This window comes from Rana temporaria, chromosome 1 (assembly GCF_905171775.1).
Source record: "Rana temporaria chromosome 1, aRanTem1.1, whole genome shotgun sequence".
NCBI lineage: Eukaryota > Metazoa > Chordata > Amphibia > Anura > Ranidae > Rana > Rana temporaria.
The window spans coordinates 26,103,639-26,126,048 of NC_053489.1; the positions used below are offsets into that span (position 1 = coordinate 26,103,639).

The 22,410-nt window shown below is 46.5% G+C and overlaps 1 protein-coding gene and 3 non-coding genes across 14 annotated transcripts in view; all 4 read left to right on the forward strand.

Moving 5' to 3' along the window:
* Positions 1–22,410, forward strand: part of UBAP2 (ubiquitin associated protein 2) — a 119,086-nt gene that overhangs the window by 64,795 nt on the left and 31,881 nt on the right. For 10 of the 11 annotated variants that reach the window (XM_040336039.1, XM_040336038.1, XM_040336044.1 and 7 more), the window contains exons 11-17: positions 386–575; positions 2,155–2,362; positions 5,313–5,593; positions 7,323–7,492; positions 7,646–7,856; positions 11,539–11,578; positions 17,569–17,758. In XM_040336039.1, the coding sequence (XP_040191973.1) occupies positions 386–575; positions 2,155–2,362; positions 5,313–5,593; positions 7,323–7,492; positions 7,646–7,856; positions 11,539–11,578; positions 17,569–17,758 (1,290 nt within the window). The remainder of the gene's footprint in view (positions 1–385; positions 576–2,154; positions 2,363–5,312; positions 5,594–7,322; positions 7,493–7,645; positions 7,857–11,538; positions 11,579–17,568; positions 17,759–22,410) is intronic. The other variant, XM_040336042.1, reaches the window with a different exon arrangement.
* LOC120925432 lies at positions 4,548–4,628 on the forward strand. Its single transcript, XR_005746704.1, has one exon. It is a non-coding gene; the product is annotated as a small nucleolar RNA SNORD121A (small nucleolar RNA).
* Positions 5,754–5,835, forward strand: LOC120925433. Its single transcript, XR_005746705.1, has one exon. It is a non-coding gene; the product is annotated as a small nucleolar RNA SNORD121A (small nucleolar RNA).
* LOC120925436 lies at positions 11,701–11,781 on the forward strand. The gene has a single exon (XR_005746708.1). It is a non-coding gene; the product is annotated as a small nucleolar RNA SNORD121A (small nucleolar RNA).

Consider the following 22,410-nt stretch of genomic DNA (forward strand, 5'->3'; position numbering starts at 1 on the left):
CACATCCATCCCCCCCCTCAAGAAAGCATTGTGAAAAATTAAAGTTGTAAAATTAAAAAAAAATACTGACACATGACATAAAAAAAAAAGAATCGTTATCGGCGAGTATTTGAAAAAAAGTATCGGTACTTGTACTCGGTCTTAAAAAAAGTGGTATTGGGACAACCTTAATATAATTGATGCTGGGAGCAAATGCAAAAGGTATTTTAACGGTAAAGTTTGACACAGGATTGTTCTACTTTTGGTTGGTGTCTGAGTTTTGTTACTTTTTTTTATATATATATATAAAATATACAGTGTTTTTTTATTTATTTATTTATTTTTATTATTTTTTTATGTCTCTCGTATAAGAGTTGGTCTTTAACGGTTGTTTCCATTTCCGCAGCATTGACTTGGTTGCCCTCCTCCAGAAGCCACAGACAAACAGCACTGAAACAGAATCGGCTGGATTTGAGGCGACATCGCAGCAGAATTTTGGTCAGGCCCTGGTGTTCACAAACTCTCAGCATAGCTCTCAGATAACACCAACGGCTAGCAGCACCAGCGCAGTTAACAGCTACACTCCTCAGAGCCTGGTAAATCACATAATCAGTGCTGTGCAGACATCAGGGACTCCTGTTCTATGAAAAAGATTGAACTTTTAACGTTGTATAATGCAGTAGTGTATTTAGTGAAAACACTAAATGGTGTGTATATATATATGTGTGTGTGTGTGTGTGTGTGTGTGTGTGTGTGTGTGTGTGTGTGTGTGTATATGTATATATGTATGTATATATGTATATGTATATATATATATATATATATATATATATATATATATATATATATATATATTGACTTTGTCAAAGTTTCAAGCATTCACACAGCCGTCCTAAGTACCGTATTTATCGGCGTATACCGCGCACCCCAAGAAGGGAACTTTAAGGAGAAAAAAAACGTAATTTTGAATGCTCGTCGGTGCAGCCTTGTCGATGTCCGTCTGCTGTCTTGCCCGGCGTCCATCGGCGGCCTTGTCCGGCGTCCGTCTGCGGCCTTGCGCAGAGTCCATCCAGCCTTGTGGGTGTCCATCTGCAGCTTTGGAGGTGTACATCTTATCTTGCCTAAGGTTGCAGCATTGTGTATTTTTGAGTTTGATGCCTCAGCCGAGCTGTATAGATCCGGATTTCCTGTTTGTTCGCCTCCTCTCGGCTTCTCTCGCGGTCCTGCAGGCGGAGCCGAGCATGGCCTAGCCGAGTGTGCAGTACACTCAGCTCGTTCTATGGCGGCGGCGCTCAGACAGCGGGGATCGGTGTATAACGCGCACCCACGATTTTCCCCTGATTTTAAGGGGGGAAAAGTGCGTGTTATACGCCGATAAATACGGTAATCACTGTAATGTGTGCTATATGTCCATTTAATTTTTTTTAAATTTTATTTTAACCCTGTCCTAAGGTGACACAAGTCCCACCCACATATGTAAACGCTGTTCAAACCACACAAGTGAGGTATCGCCAAGTGCGTTGGAGCGTGCGGGCAACAATTCAAGCACTAGAACTCCAAAATGGTAACCTGTAAAAAAAAAAAAATTAAAATGTTGCCTATAGAGTCTTGAGTACCGAAGTTTGGCGCCATTTCACGAGTGTGCGCAATTTTAAAGCGTGACATGTTGGGTATCTATCTACTCGGCGTAACATCATCTTTCACATTATACAACAAAATTGGGCTAACTTTACTGTGTTTTAATTAATTCGCGCAATAATAAAAAAAAAAATTAAGAAAGTTGAAATGACCGCCATTTTTATTCCCTAGGGTGTCTGCTAAAAAAAAAACATATATAATGTTTGGTATGATTTTTACATGTATTGGAGGAGTGCCAGAATAGGCCCGGTATGGAAGTGAATATGAATAAAAGCTGACTATTGTGAGCCCTCCCAGCAGTGTTATATGGTTTTTCCCACGCCTGTAACTGCCACTTTTGCTGGACAGTGTGACCTGTTACAGGATGTGGAAAAATAACCGACAGGATGAACTGGTAATAGAAATGGTACAGGGGAAGGGGACAGCTGTGTTATGGATAGTGACAGACTGCAGAATGTTTTTTTTTTTTTTATCACACTTGACCTGATATGTTAGTTTTGTTCCCGCATACATTGTCACGCTTTCCTTGTCTTCCAGTCTTCTGTGCTCGGGTCTGGCTTTGGTGAGCTTGGAACATCAAAACTGACAAATTCCGCTGGTTCCCAAATATTGGAACAGCTGAAGAGTCCTGGATTGGGGCAGTTCTCTACCCAGAATTCTCAGCAGAGTGGCAGTAACGCAACACCTTCCTCTTCCTGGGACATTAAGCCTCCAGCACCACAGTCATCTGTCCTCGGTCAGTTCGGTAAGAGCATCCTCCATTTCTGTTGTCAGATCAGGCCCTTGTTTTAGGTAGCGCTCTGTATAGTAAAATGAGTCCCGACCTTCTGTAATATACTTTGACTGGTACAAGGGCTTTGATTTAGACCCTGTGTAAATAAACCAGCCTATACAGGTGACCATGTGGTTGCCATCATCCCCTGAAAATTGTGAATATGAAAACCTCTAGGGTTGGGATTATGTGGGCAACAGTAATAATCAAAAAAAATAGTTTAAAAATCGTTAATTTATTATACAAAATAGTAGAAAAATTCATAACAATACAATATCACATAGAAGAAAAAAATACAGGCATATAAATAACAAAAAGACACAATGCCACAATCCAAGGATAAGACACTTTTCCATTCTACCCCCGTTGGGGAATTTTGTTTTATTGCTGTTGCCCACATAATCCCAACCCTAGAGGTTTTCATATTCATGATTTAGACCCCTTTCACACTGAGGAGTTTTTCAGGCGGTTTAGCGCTAAAAATTACGCCTAAATACCGCCTGAAAAACTCCTGCTCTGCAGTCTCAGTGTGAAAGCAGTCGGGCGATGCGCTGGCGTGACAGCTCCAAAAGTCCTGCCAGCAGCATCTTTGGAGCGATGAAAGGAGCTCCAAAGATGACCGCTCCTTCCAATTGAAAACAATAGGACACCGCTGTAATACCGTCGGCAATGCGCCTCTGCAATTCCTTCACACTGCTCCCACACGACCGCGTCATTCCTTCACACTGCTCCCACACGGCCGCGTCATTCATTCACTCTGCTCCCACACGACCGCGTCAGCGTCATTCATTCACTCTGCTCCCACACGACCGCGTCATTCCTTCACACTGCTCCCACACGGCCACGTCATTCATTCACTCTGCTCCCACACGACCGCGTCATTTATTCACTCTGCTCCCACACGACCGCGTCATTCATTCACACTGCTCCCACACGACCGCGTCATTCATTCACACTGCTCCCACACGACCGTGTCATTCATTCACACTGCGCCCACACGACTGCGTCATTCATTCACATTGCTCCCACACAACCGCGTCATTCATTCACACTGCTCCCACACGACTGCGTCATTCATTCACACTGCTCCCACACGACCGTGTCATTCATTCACACTGCTCCCACACAACCGCGTCATTCATTCACACTTCTCCCACACGACTGCGTCATTCATTCACACTGCGCCCACACGACTGCGTCATTCATTCACATTGCTCCCACACGACGCGTCATTCATTCACACTGCGCCCACACGACTGCGTCATTCATTCACACTGCTGCCACACGACGGCGTCATTCATTCACACTGCTCCCACACGACGGCGTCATTCATTCACACTGCTCCCACACGACCGCGTCATTCCTTCACTCTGCTCCCACACGACCGCGTCATTCGTTCACTCTGCTCCCACACGACCGCGTCATTCCTTCACACTGCTCCCACACGACCGCGTCATTCCTTCACACTGCTCCCACACACACGACCGCGTCATTCCTTCACACTGCTCCCACACACACGACCGCGTCATTCCTTCACACTGCTCCCACACACACGACCGCGTCATTCCTTCACACTGCTCCCACACACACGACCGCGTCATTCCTTCACACTGCTCCCACACACACGACCGCGTCATTCCTTCACACTGCTCCCACACACACGACCGCGTCATTCATTCACACTGCTCCCACACGACGGCGTCATTCATTCACGCTGCTCCCACACGACCGTGTCATTCCTTCACACTCCTCCCACACGACCGCGTCATTCCTTCACACTCCTCCCACACGACCGCGTCATGCATTCACACTCCTCCCACACGACCGCGTCATGCATTCACACTGCTCCCACACGACCGCGTCATGCATTCACACTCCTCCCACACGACCGCGTCATTCCTTCACACTGCTCCCACACGACCGCGTCATTCACATAGCTCCATGTGGGACTGAACTGCAAGTGAACTACAACTACTTGAGAAGGTGGGGGGTTCCTCTCACTTTCTGTTTTGGCTATGGGGCAGGAAGTTAAGAAAATCTCCCCAATGGAACAGAGATGGCAAAAAAATATAGATAATCCTCCCTTTACTCTATCCAAAACCAGAAGAGAAATATTGCCTTTAGTTCTACATTAAAATAAAACAAGCTTATATAGGCTAGCCAGAACACAGTGATGTATTGATTTCCAAGCACATATCTGAATTTTGTGTGGAGACCTCAGTTTCTGAGTGTTCTGGCTGAATCTTTTCATCTAAAGGAGTTATTGTATTAGACAAGTTGCCAGTCCATGGCAGAAAAGAACCTTTGAATTTTCCAGCTTGGTTTTATTTTCAACTATGTGTCATTCATTGTTTGTTTTGTTATGACAAGAGGAAAGCTTTTCTTGGCTATTAGTTGCTTGGCAGGTAGTAGGTTTAGTGCAGTTTTTCACTCTGTTTAAAGCCTAAAATAAAATATAAAATTACCCGTTGGGAAAAAAATATATATACTGTCTCTCCCCGAAAATAAACCCGGGTCTTATATTAATTTTGGCAACAAAAGACACAGTAGGGCTTTTTTTCGGGGTAGGTCTTGCCATGTAATGTGCCGTCTTCTCCCCCCCCCCCCCCCCCCCTCTCTCTCTCCCTGCCTGACAGGACTCTCCAGTGTGAACTGAGTTAAAATGCTTGTTAAATCCTATAATACACTCTATTACAGTATTATATAATGTACAATGTGTGTGTTGCTGTAATACAGGGTTTGACAAATTTGCTTGGAGTCTAGGAGCCATTCTAACATTGCTGAAGTGCAGGCACCTGTTTTTTCATATTGATCCAAATGCCCAAAGCACAGTTATATCGGTACTTTATCCTAATCTCACTCTCTTTCCAGGCTTTCTAATCTGTTTATTCCCCCCCCCCCCCCCTTTTTTTTTTTTATGTAGATTTCAAATCCCAGCCGGAGCCCTCGCCTGTGCTCAGCCAGCTCGCCCAGCGACAGCAGCAGCACCAGATGCAGCCAGTGCCTGTACCGCCTCCCGGACTGGAGACCTTCTCTTCACAGGTGAAGCTGCGCGAGACGTCTCCGGTGGACAGCTCTACCTCTGTGGGCAAAATGCTGCAGCTGCCCAGTCTGTCACTGGACTCCCAGGCCATGTCCGCCCAGCAGACCCATCAGCAGAAACACATCAAACCGCAGAAACGGAGGATACCCCCTACTTCAAAGGTCAGTAACCCAGAGAAACCACCTTCCTTCGCTGTGGTCAGTGTGTTCTATCCGAGTCACTTTGGCCTTGATAACCAGAATTGTAGCTTTAATGGATGTTATAGACACATCTCTTGTGTGTTTTTTTTTTTTTTTCTATCCTGGCTTTAAGAAAAAGCGAGTCCAGAACACAATGATGTTTTATTTCCAAGCACATATCTGAACCTTGTGTGTTGAAAACAATAGCACTGAGTGCTCTGGATTTGTAATTACTCCCCGCACACTAAGTGAACCTGTAAACACCCCAATTACAGAAATACCATAACTGTGAGAGTGTCATAATGTGCCAATATGCATTGCATACTAGCACATTACAAAAAACGTACCTGTAAAACGCAGCCATCCAGTGGCGTGCTGTCACCGCTGACGGGGCTTCCATCTTTACCTAGTCTTTCTTTCGGGTTTGTGGACTCCGTTTGATTTAGCCGCGATGATGTCGCATGTGGGAGCCACGATCACGACATACTCAAGTATGCCGTGCACTGAGAGCGCAGTGTGCATGTGTCGTGATGGTTTACTACCATTTTAACTCTTGAGATACGTGCAGAAGGTATTGGAAACCTACTGCTAAGAAAGTGAACTATCGGCCAGTTTTCCTCGATGTTTAACCACTTAAGGACTGGACCAATATGCTGCTAAATGACCCAAGGGGTTTTTACAATTTGGCACTGCGTCGCTTTAACAGACAATTGCATGGTCGTGCGACGTGGCTCCCAAACAAAATTGGCGTCCTTATTCCCCACAAATAGAGCTTTCTTTTGGTGGTATTTTATCACCTCTGCGGTTTTTATTTTTTGAAAAAAATGCAATATTTTTTACTTTTTGCTATAATAAATATCCCCCAAAAACATATATAAATTTTTTTTTTTCCTCAGTTTAGGCCGATACGTATTCTTCTACCTATTTTTTGTAAAAAAATTCGCAATAAGCGTTTATCGATTGGTTTGCGCAAAATTTATAGCGTTTACAAAATAGGGGATAGTTTTTATTTTTTTTTATTTTTTACAACTAATGGCGGCGATCAGCGATTTTTTTCGTGACTGCGACATTATGGCGGACACTTCGGACAATTTTGACACATTTTTGGGACCATTGTCATTTTCACAGCAAAAAATGCATTTAAATTGCATTGTTTACTGTGAAAATGACAGTTGCAGTTTGGGAGTTAACCACAGGGGGGGCGCTGTATGAGTTAGGGTTCACCTAGTGTGTGTTTACAACTGTAGGGGGTTGTGGCTGTAGGTCTGATGTCATCGATCGAGTCTCCCTATAAAAGGGATCACTCGATCGATGCTGCCGCCACAGTGAAGCACGGGGAAGTCGTGTTTACATACGGCTCTCCCCGTTCTTCAGCTCCGGGGAGCGGCTAGAAACGAATAGCCGCGCCCTCGTCCCGGATCGCTCCTGAAGCCACGGGAACTGCCGCATGTATGGGGGGGGTCCCGATCCGACCCACGTCTAGGCAGGGACGTACAGGTACGCCAATGTGCCTGTCCGTGCCATTCTGCCGACGTAAATGTACATGCGGCGGTCCGGAAGTGGTTAACAGCAAATCAAAACCGAGGATAGAAATAATGTACTAAAGTTCATGTACGATCAAGGCTTTTTTTGTTTGTTTCTGATCATGCTCAGTCTTTTGTATCTGGTAAAGGTCACTTCAACTTCTTTATTTTTTATTTTTTTTTGGTAGATTCCTGCATCTGCAGTAGAGATGCCAGGATCGGCTGATGTCACTGGATTGAACGTGCAGTTTGGAGCCCTGGAATTTGGTTCAGAGCCCTCTTTACCAGAGTTCGGTTCAAACGCAAGTCCTGACAATGGAAACCAGACACCCAGTAACTTGTATTCCAAAACAATAAGGTAAAAGCTTTTATTTTATTTAGAGGGAGAACATCTTGTTTGTGGATGCTTGTCCCCCCCATTCCCTGTGGTTGTATACAGAAATGGGAAATTAAAACAGTTGTCCTTCAAAGGCGTTGATTCTGTATTCAGATACTGACGTCTGTTTTGCAGTGAATCTCTCAACACCTCGCTGCCAATATCCAGTACTGTGCAGGAGCCAAGCTATACGGCATCTGTCATCACCACTTCTAGCCACAACAACTCCTCGCAGAGTGCCAGTCCAGTCACCATCTCCTCATCTTCCTCTTACGACCAGACGTCTGTGCACAGCAGAATAGGTTACCAAAGCTCCATGACAGCCGCCGAAGTGGTTCCAGTCACGGTGAGTCCAGGGTGCACTCTTTCAAGATGTGAAATCATCAGTGTTGGCATATGAAAAAAAAGGCTCCTATTCAGTGCCGGCCCAAGACATTGTGCTGCCTGGTACCAAGAATGAAATGCTGACCGCCCCCCTCCCCCAAAATAAAAAATTACACCCACCAAAATGCCCCCACATCCATTATTTTATGTCATGATAACTAAAGTGGACCTATCATGGCTCTATACATGTATAGGAGTATAAAAAGGACATGTTAGGGCTCTATTCATGCAATTAGCCCCACAGTGGAGTGGAGAGCGGAGCTGGTGGAATGGGATGGCAGGCGGCAATTTGCTGGCCCCCTTAAAGTGCTGCCTGGTAAAACGGTACCATCGGGTCCCATGGTAGGGCCTGCCCTGCTCCTATTGCTTACAGCAACCAATCAGATTCTCCTGTTTTTAATGCCTCTGGATACCCCCATAGTGAGTCTATATTAATCCACATTAACTTTGATGGCTGCTAACCAAAAACTTTGAGGCTTCTACTTGTCTAAGCTGGCTGTCTCTGGTCCCCACAAACGATGGGGAAATCAGAGGGCTTCTCAACCAGGCATTCACTATGCCAGCTATGATCACATGCAGGCTAAAGGCTTCATTCTGGGAAAAATAAATGGTTTCAGCTTGCAAAGGCCACTGCAGCCTTTAAATGCCAGTGTGCCTTTTTATTTTAACACTGTACCTGTCTGATATAAAATATATTATTAAAAATAAATTAAGGTGTTAACCCCCCCCCCCCCCCAAAAATAAAAAATTACAGATCCTGGTCCCTTAACCACTTTGTATCCGGGCCATTGTACTTTGATGGCCACAATGTGGCTCTACAATGCCAGGACGATGTCTATTGATGTCCTCGGGCTTCTACGGCCACTGGGGGGGCGTGCGTACCCGCCGCGTCACTGAGGTGCCGATGAGCGTGCCTGATGCCCGCCAGGTAATCGTGATCGGCCATTACATAGCTAAGGACCGTGGATCTGTGTGTGTAAACACACAGATCCAAGTCCTGTCAGGGAGAGAGGAAACCAATGCTGTGTCCCTTGTACATAGGGACACAGTTCGGTCACCTCCCCCAGTCAGTCCCCTCCCCCCACAGTAAGAATCACTCCTAGGGAACACATTTAACCCCTTTTTCGTCCCCTAGCATTAAACCCTTCCCTGCCAGTCACATTTATACAGTAATTAGTGCATATTTATAGCACTGATCGCTGTATAAATGTGAATGGTCCCAAAAGTGTGTCAAAAGTGTCCGCCATAATGTCGCAGTCCCAATAAAAATCACAATCGCCGCCATTACTAGTAAAAAAAAAAAAAAGTCATAATTCTGTCCCCTATTTTGTAGGCGCTTTTTTTTTTTACCAAAAATATGTAGAAGAATACGTATCGCCCTAAACTGAGAAAAAAAAAAGTAAAAAAAAAAAAAAAATTGGGATATTATAGTAATAAAATATTGTGTGTTTTTTCTCTCAAAATTTTCGCTCTTTTTTTGTTAATATCGCAAAAAATAAAACCTGCAGAGGTGATCAAATACTACCAAAAGAAAGCTCTATTTGTGGGGAAAAAAAGGATGTCAATTTTGTTTAGGAGCCACATCTCACGACCGCGCAATTGTCTTGCGACACAGTGCCAAAAGCTGACATTTCGCCTGGGCAGGAAGGGGGTAAATGTGCCCAGTAAGCAAGTGGTTAAAGCAGATTAAACAGCTTGTGCCGTGTAATCTGCCCCCCCTCTAAACTGTAAAAAAAAAAAAAAAAAAATATCCCTGAACCTGACACTTTGTGTATCCCCCCCTCTCTGTACTGACCACGATAACCAGGGCTGCTGAGCACCGTGGTCAGTTTGTATCCCTCCATCATCCCGCAGCCCTGCTCTCCTCTTTCCCCTTCACCCCCTCCTTTCTGCCTGTCGGCTCCGTTTCTGTCCCCCAACCTGTGCTGAACAACTTAACTTGATAACTAGAAACTGGAGTCTAAAAACGCCCATTTAGCCGCATTTACATGCCACATTTGCGCCTAGAAGCGCTTGAAAAAAAAAAAAATGTTTTTGGTTTGTTAAAATGAAAAACGTCTGTAAACGAAACACTGCTAAACGCGATTTACCGCGTTTTTGCGAACGTTCAGCGCTTGAAATGCTTCTATTTTTTTTTTTATATTCTTTATTTATATTTTCCAAAACAAAAAACAGATAAACACAAAAACAAAGGGGGCATACAAATAGTTCATTACAATATTTCCCCTTACTTATACATTTATATACATCTCATTCCTCATCCATTCTCGTATTTAGCTCGCCCACTCTGCCTATATCCTCCAGTAACGGCAGGCTGGGATCTATGCCCTCCTTGTTGATACTTTATGTGTCCCTCCAATTCTTGCTGGCCATATTCTTTAAATATCAGATTACCACCTACTCATCCCTTTTTCTTTTTACCCCCCTATCCCTCCCCCCAAGCCTCCCCCCCCCCCCCCAAAAAAAAATCCCCCTCCCTCTCTCCTTTTTCCTCCCTCTCCATATCTCCCCCTCCCTCTCTCCTTCCTCTCCATATCTCCCCCTCCTTTCAAGGAACCGGGCCTTCAGTTTGATAATATAAGACAGACTGACTTATTCCCTGTTTAAATCCCCAAAAATCCTTTCCCTTCTTCTGAGTATACAAATACATTCCATGCCCTCCAAGTTTCATTATATTGTTCTTTTCTATCTTGGGCTGAGAGTACCAAGTCCTCTATGGCCCCCCATTTCTAAATGCTTCTAAACTCAGCTTCTGAATGCATTCTTTTGGGGTTCCAGAAAAAGCTTCTAAACTCAATGGCCTAGAAACGACTGTAGACCACCCTGTGTACATGTACTGATAAAATAACATAGAGGAGAGTTCAGGAGTAGTTGAAAAGAATGGCCAACTTCTCCTAAACCTCTGTTTACCAGCAACAGTGTACACAAGGCCTTAGTAAAATGTTTCTAAAATGTCACTGCCAGCTCCTCTATAGTTAAGCATAGCACAAATAAGTATTTTAAAAACAAACGTTGTAAATACAGTTTTTGCACGATCAGGCTGGTCACGTGACTCTCGGCCGGGTTCCAGTTCTAGTGCAGGAGGGACTGAGCGGCCATGTGATTTCCCCTCCTGACATTAGAGGGAGATCTTGGCCCCTCCTGCAGTAGCCATATATTGGATGTATACATGAAAAGCTGCTCCAGGTGAGTGAGTCTCTGGTTAATCCCCAAACAAACTAGTCAGGTGTCCGCTCAGCTCGCATGCTGTGTGACATGAAGAAATAATTCGGACACGAATAGAGCCGAGCCGACCCAAGCTTCCTTCGGGAAGTCGTGACGCGCCGTCGTTTAGCATGTCAATCAATTGGCATGTCAATAGGAACGCCCACTCCCACGGGATTCCCTACCCGGAAGCCGCGGTGAATTCCACGGCTAAACGCTATCTACGGAAAAGAAAAAAAAAAGGTCAGTGTCCTTTTATATGCACAACTGGGCTGGATGCAGTGTTAGAAATTTTTTATAGGGTGAACCTCCACTTTAATCAATGCATAATGCCACTGCTACATTTGGACCTGAGCATCTAGGTTTCATTGACCTCTGGCCACAAATAGGGTTACAGAGCAACTTTTTAATGCTTTTTGTTTTTCTTTTTCTCTCTTTAGAATGGACACAATGGAATTCGGGCACAAGTGTCTTTGAACAGTAAGTATGCAATAGATCAGCTGTGTTCATATCGCCACTTCTGCTTGTACTGGCGCTGATTGACCAGTGCAGGCATGTTATATCTGTGGCGTGCTTCATAGATTTGCTTGTAAAAAAGGATCTGGTACAAGACGATGATGCTGTAATCCAAGCACATATCTTAATTATTGTGCAGACAACCACACACACTGAGTCTTATGCCAATCCCAGGCGCTCATATTCCTCTGTAAACTGCAACTGTTACATAATCTCTATAGCAGAGCTGGCACTCAACAGCCCTGATCCTGCCAAACTTTTACAAGATTCCAATTTATTTAGGGACAGGCCAGATGTCTTGTATGTGAGCACTTGCAATCTATAAACTTATTTTTTTCATGGGTGTCTATGAAATGGTTACTGTATTGTGTAGCGCCATCACTTGTCTTGTAAAGCCCAGTAGGCTGGAGTATTCAATGCTTCATCACTGTCTGCTTGACCAAAAGGTCCATACCATGCCTTGAAATGTTGAATTATTGCTTCTAGTAATGACATAATGGGCATAATTCACCTTTCCTAAAAAAAATATATAAAAAAAACTGCCTATGCAAGTAAGGGACATCTGTTGATGAAAACAAACTGCAACTTTGACCAAAGTCAAATGTCCTTGCTATAGGTGTAGGCCTTTTACGTATCTCATGAAGCCTGTCTGGGAAAAACTCCCAGACATTGCATCATCTCTTCCTGTCTGGTTGCTAGAACATTGTAAGGGTCCATCGTAGCTGTTGGGCTCGGTTCACACCTATGCGAATTAAATGCGTGTTTCTCCGGCATCCAGTTCACATAGCAGAAGAATGTGACTGGCTCTCTATGAATCTCCGCAGCGGGTCCGGTGCGGTGTGCCGGAAAAGCGGGGGTTCACAGGGCGGATCATCACAGATCCGTCCCGTGTGAAAGGGCCCTTAGACTTTAAGTGGTTAAACTGACCTCATTTACAGACCGAAGTTCATCTCTTTGATCTAAGAATGAAATGTTACATTGTTTATAGTTATCTCCAGTGTTGAGATAAACCTGGCAGGCTGCCTGGATATTTTTTTTCTGTCAGCTGTCAAAAGTGATTGTTACATAGAATCAGGGGAATGCTGTTTTAAGATCGGGAGGGGGGTAGAGTAGCGATTTTGATTCTTTAACAATCGTGCAGCTTTAACCCAGGGTCAATAAAACTTTGCCTGGATATTAGGATTTTTATTTTACCTGTAAAATAAATAATTTCTTGGAGAACATCACGAGATACAGAGGCGTTAAAGTGGAGGTTCACCCGGAAATAAAACATTTTAACCTTAGATTCTTGCTCATTTTGTCTAGTGGAATCGGCTAGTTTTAAAATCGAAGCTGTACTTACCGTTGTAGAGAGCGATCTTCTCCGCCACTTCCGGGTATGGGCTGCGGGACTGGGCGTTCCTATTTTGATTGACAGGCTTCCGACGGTCGCATCCATTGCGTCACGATTTTCCGAAAGTAGCCGAACGTCGGTGCAGTATAGAGCCGCACCGACGTTCGGCTACTCGTGACGCGATGGATGCGACCGTCGGAAGACTGTCAATCAAAATAGGAACGCCCAGTCCCGAAGACCATACCCAGAAGAGGCGGAGAAGATCGATTTCTACAACGGTAAGTACTGCTTCGATTTTTAAAACAACTAGCCGATTCCCCTTGACAAAATGAGCATCAATCTAATGGTAAAAAAAAAACTTATGGGTGAACTCCCGCTTTAATCATGACTACTCAAACTTTTCTGCCACATTCAGATGAAGGACATTGGCCAAAAAAAAGGCACCCAGGCACAGGTCATTAAGAAAATGTGCACGCTGTTATCAATTTGTGACATCAGGTGTGGGGAGAAAATCCCCGGCCCGCTGTCACAGGCTATGGATTGTCCTGACCCATCGGCTATTAAATGCAATATGTTAAAAGCGGTGGTTCACCCGAAAAAAAAATTTTAACATTAGATTGAGGCTCATTGTGGGAAGCAGAATCGGGTGTTTTTTTTTTTTTTTAAATCTATGCAGTACTTACCGGTTTAGAGATAGATGTTCTCCGCCGCTTCCGGGTATGATCTTCGGGACTGGGCGTTCCTATTTGATTGACAGCCTTCCGACCGTCGCATACAGTGCGACACGAGTTGCCGAAAGAAGCCGAACGTCGGTGCGGCTCTATACGGCGCCTGCGCACCGACGTTCGGCAACTCGTGACGCGCTGTATGTGACGGTCGAAAGGCTGTCAATCGAATAGGAACGCCCAGTCCCGAAGACCATACCCGGAAGCGGCGGAGAACATCTACCGTATTTTCCGGCGTATAAGACGACTTTCTGGATGCAAAAACATGCATCCAAAGTCGGGGGTCGTCTTATACGCCGGGTACGGTCTCAGTACTCACTTTTTTCCCCAGCGCTGACAGTCTAACATGCTGCGATCGCGAGCGTGTATTGATTTCAAAGCCGCGCCTTCACTGCAGAGTGTTCTGTGATAGGAGGAACAAAAATCTTCCCAGCAGCTCCTCTGTTCTTTGTTCCTCCTATCACAGATGCCTTCTCATCCTCGGACGAGATGAGAAGACGTCCGTGATAGGCGGAAAACATAACAGAGGCGCTGCTGGGAAGATTTTTGTTCCTCCTATCACAGAACACTCTGCAGTGAAGGCGCGGCTTTGAAATCAATACACGCTCGCGATCGCAGCATGTTAGACTGTCAGCGCTGGGGAAAAAAAGTGAGTGTTATTGCACTGGGGGGTGGGGTGGGGGCAACAAGTTCAGGCACAGTGGGGGCAAGTGATGGCAATGTGGGGGCATGTAATGGCACAGTGGCAATGTGGGGGCATGTAATGGCACAGTGGCAATGTGGGGGCATGTAATGGCACAGTGGCAATGTGGGGGCATGTAATGGCACAGTGGCAATGTGGGGGCATGTAATGGCACAGTGGCAATGTGGGGGCATGTAATGGCACAGTGGCAATGTGGGGGCATGTAATGGCACAGTGGCAATGTGGGGGCATGTAATGGCAGTGTGGCAATGTGGGGGCATGTAATGGCACAGTGGCACAGTCTGGGCATGTAATGTAATGGCACAGTGAGATTTGAAAAAGCCTGTTTCTGTCAGCGGTTCTGGCTCCCCCTCGGCTTCCAGAAAGACTAGTAAGAAGGGGGTAGTCTTATACAGTGAGTATATCCCAAAACCAACATTTTTCCTGGAAAATTAGGGGGTCGTCTTATACACCGGAAAATACGGTATCTCTAAAACGGTAAGTACAGCTTCGATTTTTTTTAAAAAACACCCGATTGTGCTTCCCACAATTAGCCTCAATCTAATGTTAGAAATTTGTTTTTCGGGTAAACCCCCGCTTTAACATGTTGCCATGCTGGGTAGGGCTGCGCATCTTCACCGGTCTCACGATTCGATGCGATTACGATTATCAAGTCCACGATTCGATTCGATTCGGCGATGCATCACGATGCATCACGATTGCAGCGCAAGTGCGCATGGCTCTCCCCCCAAAATACTAAAGGAGATGATCAGAGACTGCAGACATGCTACAGGAGATGATTAGAGACTGCAGACATGCTACAGGAGATGATCAGAGACTGCAGACATGCTAGAGGAGATGATCAGAGACTGCAGACATGCTAGAGGAGATGATCAGAGACTGCAGACATGCTACAGGAGATGATCAGAGACTGCAGACATGCTACAGGAGATGATCAGTGACTGCAGACATGCTTCAGGAGATGATCAGAGACTGCAGACATGCTTCAGGAGATGATCAGAGACTGCAGACATGCTACAGGAGATGATCAGAGACTGCAGACATGCTACAGGAGATGATCAGAGACTGCAGACATGCTACAGGAGATGATCAGAGACTGCAGACATGCTACAGGAGATGATCAGTGACTGCAGACATGCTTCAGGAGATGATCAGAGACTGCAGACATGCTTCAGGAGATGATCAGAGACTGCAGACATGCTACAGGAGATGATCAGAGACTGCAGACATGCTACAGGAGATGATCAGAGACTGCAGACATGCTACAGGAGATGATCAGAGACTGCAGACATGCTACAGGAGATGATCAGAGACTGCAGACATGCTACAGGAGATGATCAGAGACTGCAGACATAGTACAGGAGATGATCAGAGACTGCGGACATAGTACAGGAGATGATCAGAGACTGCGGACATAGTACAGGAGATGATCAGAGACTGCGGACATAGTACAGGAGATGATCAGAGACTGCGGACATAGTACATGAGATGATCAGAGACTGCGGACATAGTACAGGAGATGATCAGAGACTGCGGACATAGTACAGGAGATGATCAGAGATTCAGAGATTGTGGACATAGTACAGGAGATGGTCTATATTTCTCCTCCATACAGCCCAGTCCCTGCAGTGACAATGACTTATCACAGGTGACACATCAGATTCCACTACATGCCCGTACCCCCCCTGTGTCCCCGGATAACAGCACCCCCTCCTCCTCAGTACTTACATGCTGTTCTGCGCAGTGCGCACACAGGATGATTGGAGGGAACAATGAGGAAAAATACATGATTTTGCCTGTGCATTTTCAGTGTGTTTTTATGTGCTGACATTGTCATCAATACGCCCTTTAAAAATGCACAGATGACAATGAACCCTCAATAAAAATATCAGTACAGCGAGGACTACCGTGTTATTTATTTTCTATTAAAATTAACACATTCCCAAGTCCTCGCTGTACTGACATTTTTTATTGAGGGTTCATTGTCATCTGTGCATTTTTAAAGGGTGTAAATAGGGTGAAACTCCCTTTTAAAAAGTGCACAGGAATACACATGGCTGCTGGGGGGCAGGACTCAGGGATTACATTCCACAACTGACAGAGCCCTGTGAGTTTCACTGCACTGTCTGTCTGCTGAAATTTCTCTGACTCTTTGCACATTCCAGCACACTAGGAGTTAACACAGTGGAATGTGCAAAGAAATGTCAGCACAGGCAGAGCACGTGTAGGAATCAGACTGCTGATAAAATACCTGTGATAATAAATGCTGTTATAGCCAGGGCTGTAATATGCTTTTTACAACATATGCAGAATCATCATACCTCATGTCTCCGTGTGTATATTACTTTCCCCTCATGTGACTCCATGCTCGGACCTGCCTCTCATCTCCCCTGATGTCCGTTCTCAGCCCCGCCCATCGTCTATAGCTAAAGTAACAGATCACAAGAGAGGCAGGCGGAGCTGAGATCAGAAGAGACTTTGAGACGAGGGATGTGAGAGGACAGAGGAAGAGAGAGGCGGGCCGGACCATGGATCACATGATCGCATGTACAGTTACTACGGAGCTACGAGGTATGAATCTGCATACATTTTTAAAAAAAGCACACAGAGCGATTGCCACTTAATGGATTACAAACCGCATTTATAAAAAAAAAAACATTTTAAAAGACCTGCTCGGAGCGATCTCCCGGGAGGGGCGGGGCAAGTCGGGATGACGTCACCCGACATCGATTATTGGGGTCACATGCATCGATGCCGAATCGGGGGGCCCCGAATCGCGATGCATCGTTGCATCGATTATATTCAACACCCCTAATGCTGGGCAGGAGAGAGATGTTTGCCATGCATTATCACTAACTTTCTATGGGGGAGATGAAAGCAATTCAGACTGATCACACGCTAGCAGAGTGTGGATAGGGTAAAAGCCCTCTGAGGTGTTTTTTTTTTTCTCTCTCAAATGCTATTGTTTATTGGTATGGTATTGTGGGGGAGATTTTCCTTCACTTCCTGTTTAAGAAACTAGCTGAGAGGATATTGCTCCAAAGCTATGTTAAATCTTAGACACGCGACCCCTCTAAATACTTAGAAATCCTACAAGTCTTGTTTTGAGAGTGTGCACGATGGAGATTTTTGTTTCAACCCGGTGTCATCCACTTAAATATCAAGTCTGACAGTCTCTCTCCTCTGTACACAGCCACACCTTCCGTCCCGTCGGCAAAGTCTGAGAATTCCCAGAGCCTGGCGTCTGTAGGGGTTCTGTCCAGTACACCCTCCACCACTTCATCTCTCCTTCCTCCCGTATCTCAGCACACGTCAGCTGTGTCGCTGTCTAACTTGCCGCAGCCCAGTGACCTCTCAAATAGCTCCCTTTCACAGCTAAACAGGTAAGAGCAATTTATTTTATTTAGTTTGTGGAAAAGCAACAGAAAAATGTTCAGGGTTGTTAAGAGGGTAGGGCTTGTGGGGTCTGTGAGAGGGCAGGACAATTTATACAACTCCACTATATATGGGGCTAAGGCCCACCTAACCAGTCCATTCAATATAGACATTATCCTAAATGCTTAAAGAAAGATAGCCAAGGGGGGTACCACATCCAATAAAAACTGTTAGAAAATAATTTTTGGACATTTGAGCGGACTTTACCGTTACCAGAAAGGAACACTATATAGTTTTACAAAAATAAATAGTTTTATGTAATGTTACACAATGAATAAAAATAGAATAAAACAAGAGAAAATCGAGCTTTCATTTGTATAACCACAGATATATAAAGTATGTATAGCTTCCCTATTACTGCTAAGTCAAATAAGGTCAACGTTTCGCTGTCGCTTCTTCAGGACCTATTTCCATTGACTGCAAGCAAAGGGATTTCCCCCCCCCCTTTTTTTTTTATTTCTATTTATTTTATTTTTACATTGTGTTTAAAAAATTAAATACAATTTTGATCACTTTTATTGCTGTCACAAGGAATGTAAACATCCCTTGTGACTGTAATAGGTAGGGACAGGTACTCTTTATGGAGGGATCGGGGGGTCTAAAAGGCCCCAAATCCCTCCTTTTGCACTTCAAAGTATTCAGATTACCAAAAACTGCGATTCTAAATACTGAATTCTTTTATTTTTTAAACGGGTGCCATTGGCAGCCAAGTAAACCGGAAATTATGTTGCTTCTGTGTTTACATACAGGAGACTGGAACAAAGCAATTTCCAGCTTCGTGCCAGTCTGTCTAGATGCCGGAAGAGGCGGATTGGGTCTCCTGGTGGGACGGGAGGCCCACTAAGAGCGGTGCAAGCGAGGGGTGATGTGCTTTTATACCTGCATTGGTTGTTATCCCTGGAAAGTTGACCGCCCGCTCTAAAACACAGTACCTGCAGCTGTGGGCATCATCCAGATATAACCCCTAAAGCCGAGGCCGAATACGCTCAGCACCAAGGGGTTAACGGCTATACGCTCGGAGCGCTCTCCCGGGAGGGGCGGCGGGGGGGCAGGACAAGTCTGCATGGTACAGTCCCTGTGCATGCAGGAAATCTATTATGCCTGTTAGCCAGTATGTCCATTGAAGGAGTTCGGGTATCTAGTTGTCAGCTGGTACATGGTGTGTCTAAAAAGAAGCATAGGTGTTTTCCTTTTTTTTTTGGCCAGAGACCAAGATTAAACTTGAAGTTAAAGCGGAGTTCCGGCCACAATTTTACTTTTTAAATATAAATACCCCTGTAATACACAAGCTTAATGTATTCTAGTAAAGTTAGTCTGTAAACTAAGGTCCGTTTTATTAGGTTGTTACAGCATTTACACACTTTATAAAATAGAAATTGACTGGGGCCATCTTAAGTGTGGGCATCATGAAGCCAGACTGTATGACTTCCTGGATTTCAGCCTTGAAGATCTCGCACATGTTCAGTGCTGCACAAGCAGTGTCAGATCAGGTTTCAGCACCTGTGCTGCCCAAGTCACATGATTCTTTGAGACTGGGGAGTGCACAGACTCCTGGAAAGTTACACGCACTACATTCCCAGGAGTCTGTGCGGTGTAGGTTAGGAAGCTTAAGCACCTAGGTGCAGGAAGAGGGAAGATTAACTATTCTGCCTAGCAACAACACTTTGAAGGCATCTAAAAAAAAAAGGATTTTTGTACTCACCGTAAAATCCATTTCTCTGAGTTCATAGACGGACACAGCATCCTTTGACCTTAGGGTTATGTTCCTCCTACCAGGAGATTTTAGGCAGAATTCTTACAGCACCCAAGGTGTTAAAACTTTCCTTCATGCCGCTCCTCCCAGGGGGCGTGGCTCCCCCAGGCATAACCCACACCCTGCTTCAGCAGCTTCAGTTCGTAACAAGCAGTACAAACCAAGGAGGGGTGGGTGCTGTGTCCGTCTATGAACTCAGAGAAATGGATTTTACGGTGAGTACAAAAATCCTTTTTTCTCTTTCGTTCATAGACGGACACAGCATCCTTTGACCTTAGGGACGTCCCCAAGCAGTGTCAAAAAAACGAGGGGTGGGAAAAATAACACAGCAAACAACGGGTTACACCCCAAACAAAACCGGAGTTACTCAACGGAGGAACTCCAACCTTAAACTGCCGCCTGTAACACCCTGCGGCCGAATGAGGCATCAGAAGATGCACTCACATCCACCTTATAAAACTTTGAAAAAGTGTGGACCGACGACCAGGTCGCAGCCTTACACACCTGTAACACAGAGGCTTGGCGTCGGAAAGCCCAGGAGGCTCCAATCGCCCTGGTCGAATGCGCCGTGACCCGAAAGGGAGGCGCCCGCCCCTTCAGGGCGTAGGCCTGAAGCACAACCTGTCGGATCCACCCGGAAATGGTGGCAGACGAGACTGCCAGGCCCTAACTGGGACCGGACACAGACACGAACAGCGAGTCCGACTTCCGGAACGGAGCTGTCGCCGACAAGTAAACTCGAAGGGCCCGAACCACATCCAGAGAATGTAAAACGGCTTCCTTCGGGTTCTTCGGCTGAGGACATAATGATGGAACAACAATGTCCTCGTTAATGTGAAAGGCCGAAACGACCTTCGGAAGAAAAGAAGGTCGCGGGCGCAGCACCGCCTTATCCTGATGGATGACCAAGTAGGGGGCCTTGCAAGACAAGGCCGCCAGCTCAGACACTCGTCTGATAGAGGTAATAGCTACCAGAAAGACCACCTTCTGCGACAAAGTCAGCAAGGGGATCTCCCGAATGTCCTCAAAGGGGGCACGCTGAAGCGCCGAGAGGACCAAGTTCAAGTCCCAAGAAGGTAGCGGAGGGCGCACCGGGGGGGCCACATGCCGGACCCCCTGCACAAACGTGCGAACCAAAGAGTGCGCTGCCACGGGACGCTGAAAATAAACAGCCAGAGCAGAAATCTGACTCTTGATCGTGCTCAAGGCAAGAGCCTGGTCCACTCCCCGCTGTAGGAACAGCAGGATCCGGGACACCACGTAAGTACGGGGGTGCCACTTCATCTCCTCACACATAGAGATGTATGCTTTCCATGTACGATGATAAATTTTTCGAGAAGTGGACTTCCGTGCACGTATCATGGTAGAGATTACCGGGCCCGACAGGCCCCGGTCCTTCAGTACCTGGTTCTCAACAGCCACGCCGTTAAAGCCAGTGACCGTAAAGCAGGATGGAAGATCGGGCCCTGAGACAGGAGATCTTCCCTCAGAGGCAGGCGCCAGGGGGCGTCTGCCACCAGACGTACCAGGTCCGCGTACCAAGAGCGACGCGGCCAATCTGGGGCGATCAGGATCGTTGGAATCCCTTCGGCTTCCACCCTGCGCAGCAGACGGGGTAGGAGCCTTAGAGGAGGGAAGGCGTAAATCAGGTGATATTGACCCCAGGGAGCCTCTGACGCGTCTGCCCACGGGTCCCTTGACCTGGCCACAAACCGTGGTACCTTCCGATTGAGACGGGACGCCAGAAGGTCCACGTCTGGAGTGCCCCATTTTTGACACAGGATCTGAAAAACCTCCGGGTGGAGAGACCACTCCCCTTGATCCAGAGTCGTGCGACTTAGGAAGTCGGCTTGCCAATTCAGAACTCCCGGAATGTATACCGCTGACAGGGCCGGAACGGACCTTTCGGCCCACCGAAGTATGTGAGCGACCTCCGTCGCCGCGGCCGAGCTCCTTGTGCCGCCCTGATGATTGACGTACGCCACGGCCGTGGCGTTGTCGGACTGGATCCTGACAGGACGGCCCTGCAGCTCCAGGGACCACCTGACAAGGCACAGCTTGATCGCTCGGAGCTCCAGGATATTGATCGGCAGGCGGGACTCCTCCTGAGTCCAACGCCCCTGGGCTGACTGGGTGCCCCAGACGCCCCCCCAGCCGAAGAGGCTGGCATCCGTCGTGACCACTGTCCAGCGGCACGGAAGAAAAGACTTCCCGGACCGAAGAACCGGAGACGTCCGCCACCATGCCAGGGAAGACTTGGCCAGATGGCTCAACCGAATCTGGCGATCCAGAGAAGATGGGACCCTGTCCCATCGTGACAGAATCTCCTTCTGTAGTACCCTGGTGTGGAATTGGGCATACGGAACCGCCTCGAAGGAGGCCACCATCAGACCCAGAACCCGCATGCAGAAGCGAAGAGACGACCACTTCTGGGTCGACAACTGTCTCACTGCAGATTGCAGGGTCCGCAGTTTTTCCGATGGGAGGAACACTTTTGCCTCCCCCGAATCCAAAACCAGCCCCAGGTGTTCCAGCCTCTGGGACGGAACCAACACTGATTTTTTGAGATTCAGAAGCCAGCCGAACTCCTGCAGAGTCCGACACGTGATGGACACGTCCTCCTCTAACTCTGAGCTTGAAGAAGCTCTCAGGAGAAGGTCGTCCAGGTATCCCACGATAGCGATCCCTCGCTGCCTTAGCAAGGCCAGGATCGGGGCGAGCACCTTGGTGAACACCCGTGGTGCCGACGCCAGCCCGAACGGGAGGGCCACGAATTGATAGTGGTCCTCCCCGATCGCAAAACGCAGATACCTTTGGTGGCTTGTGCAAACGGGGACATGCAGGTAT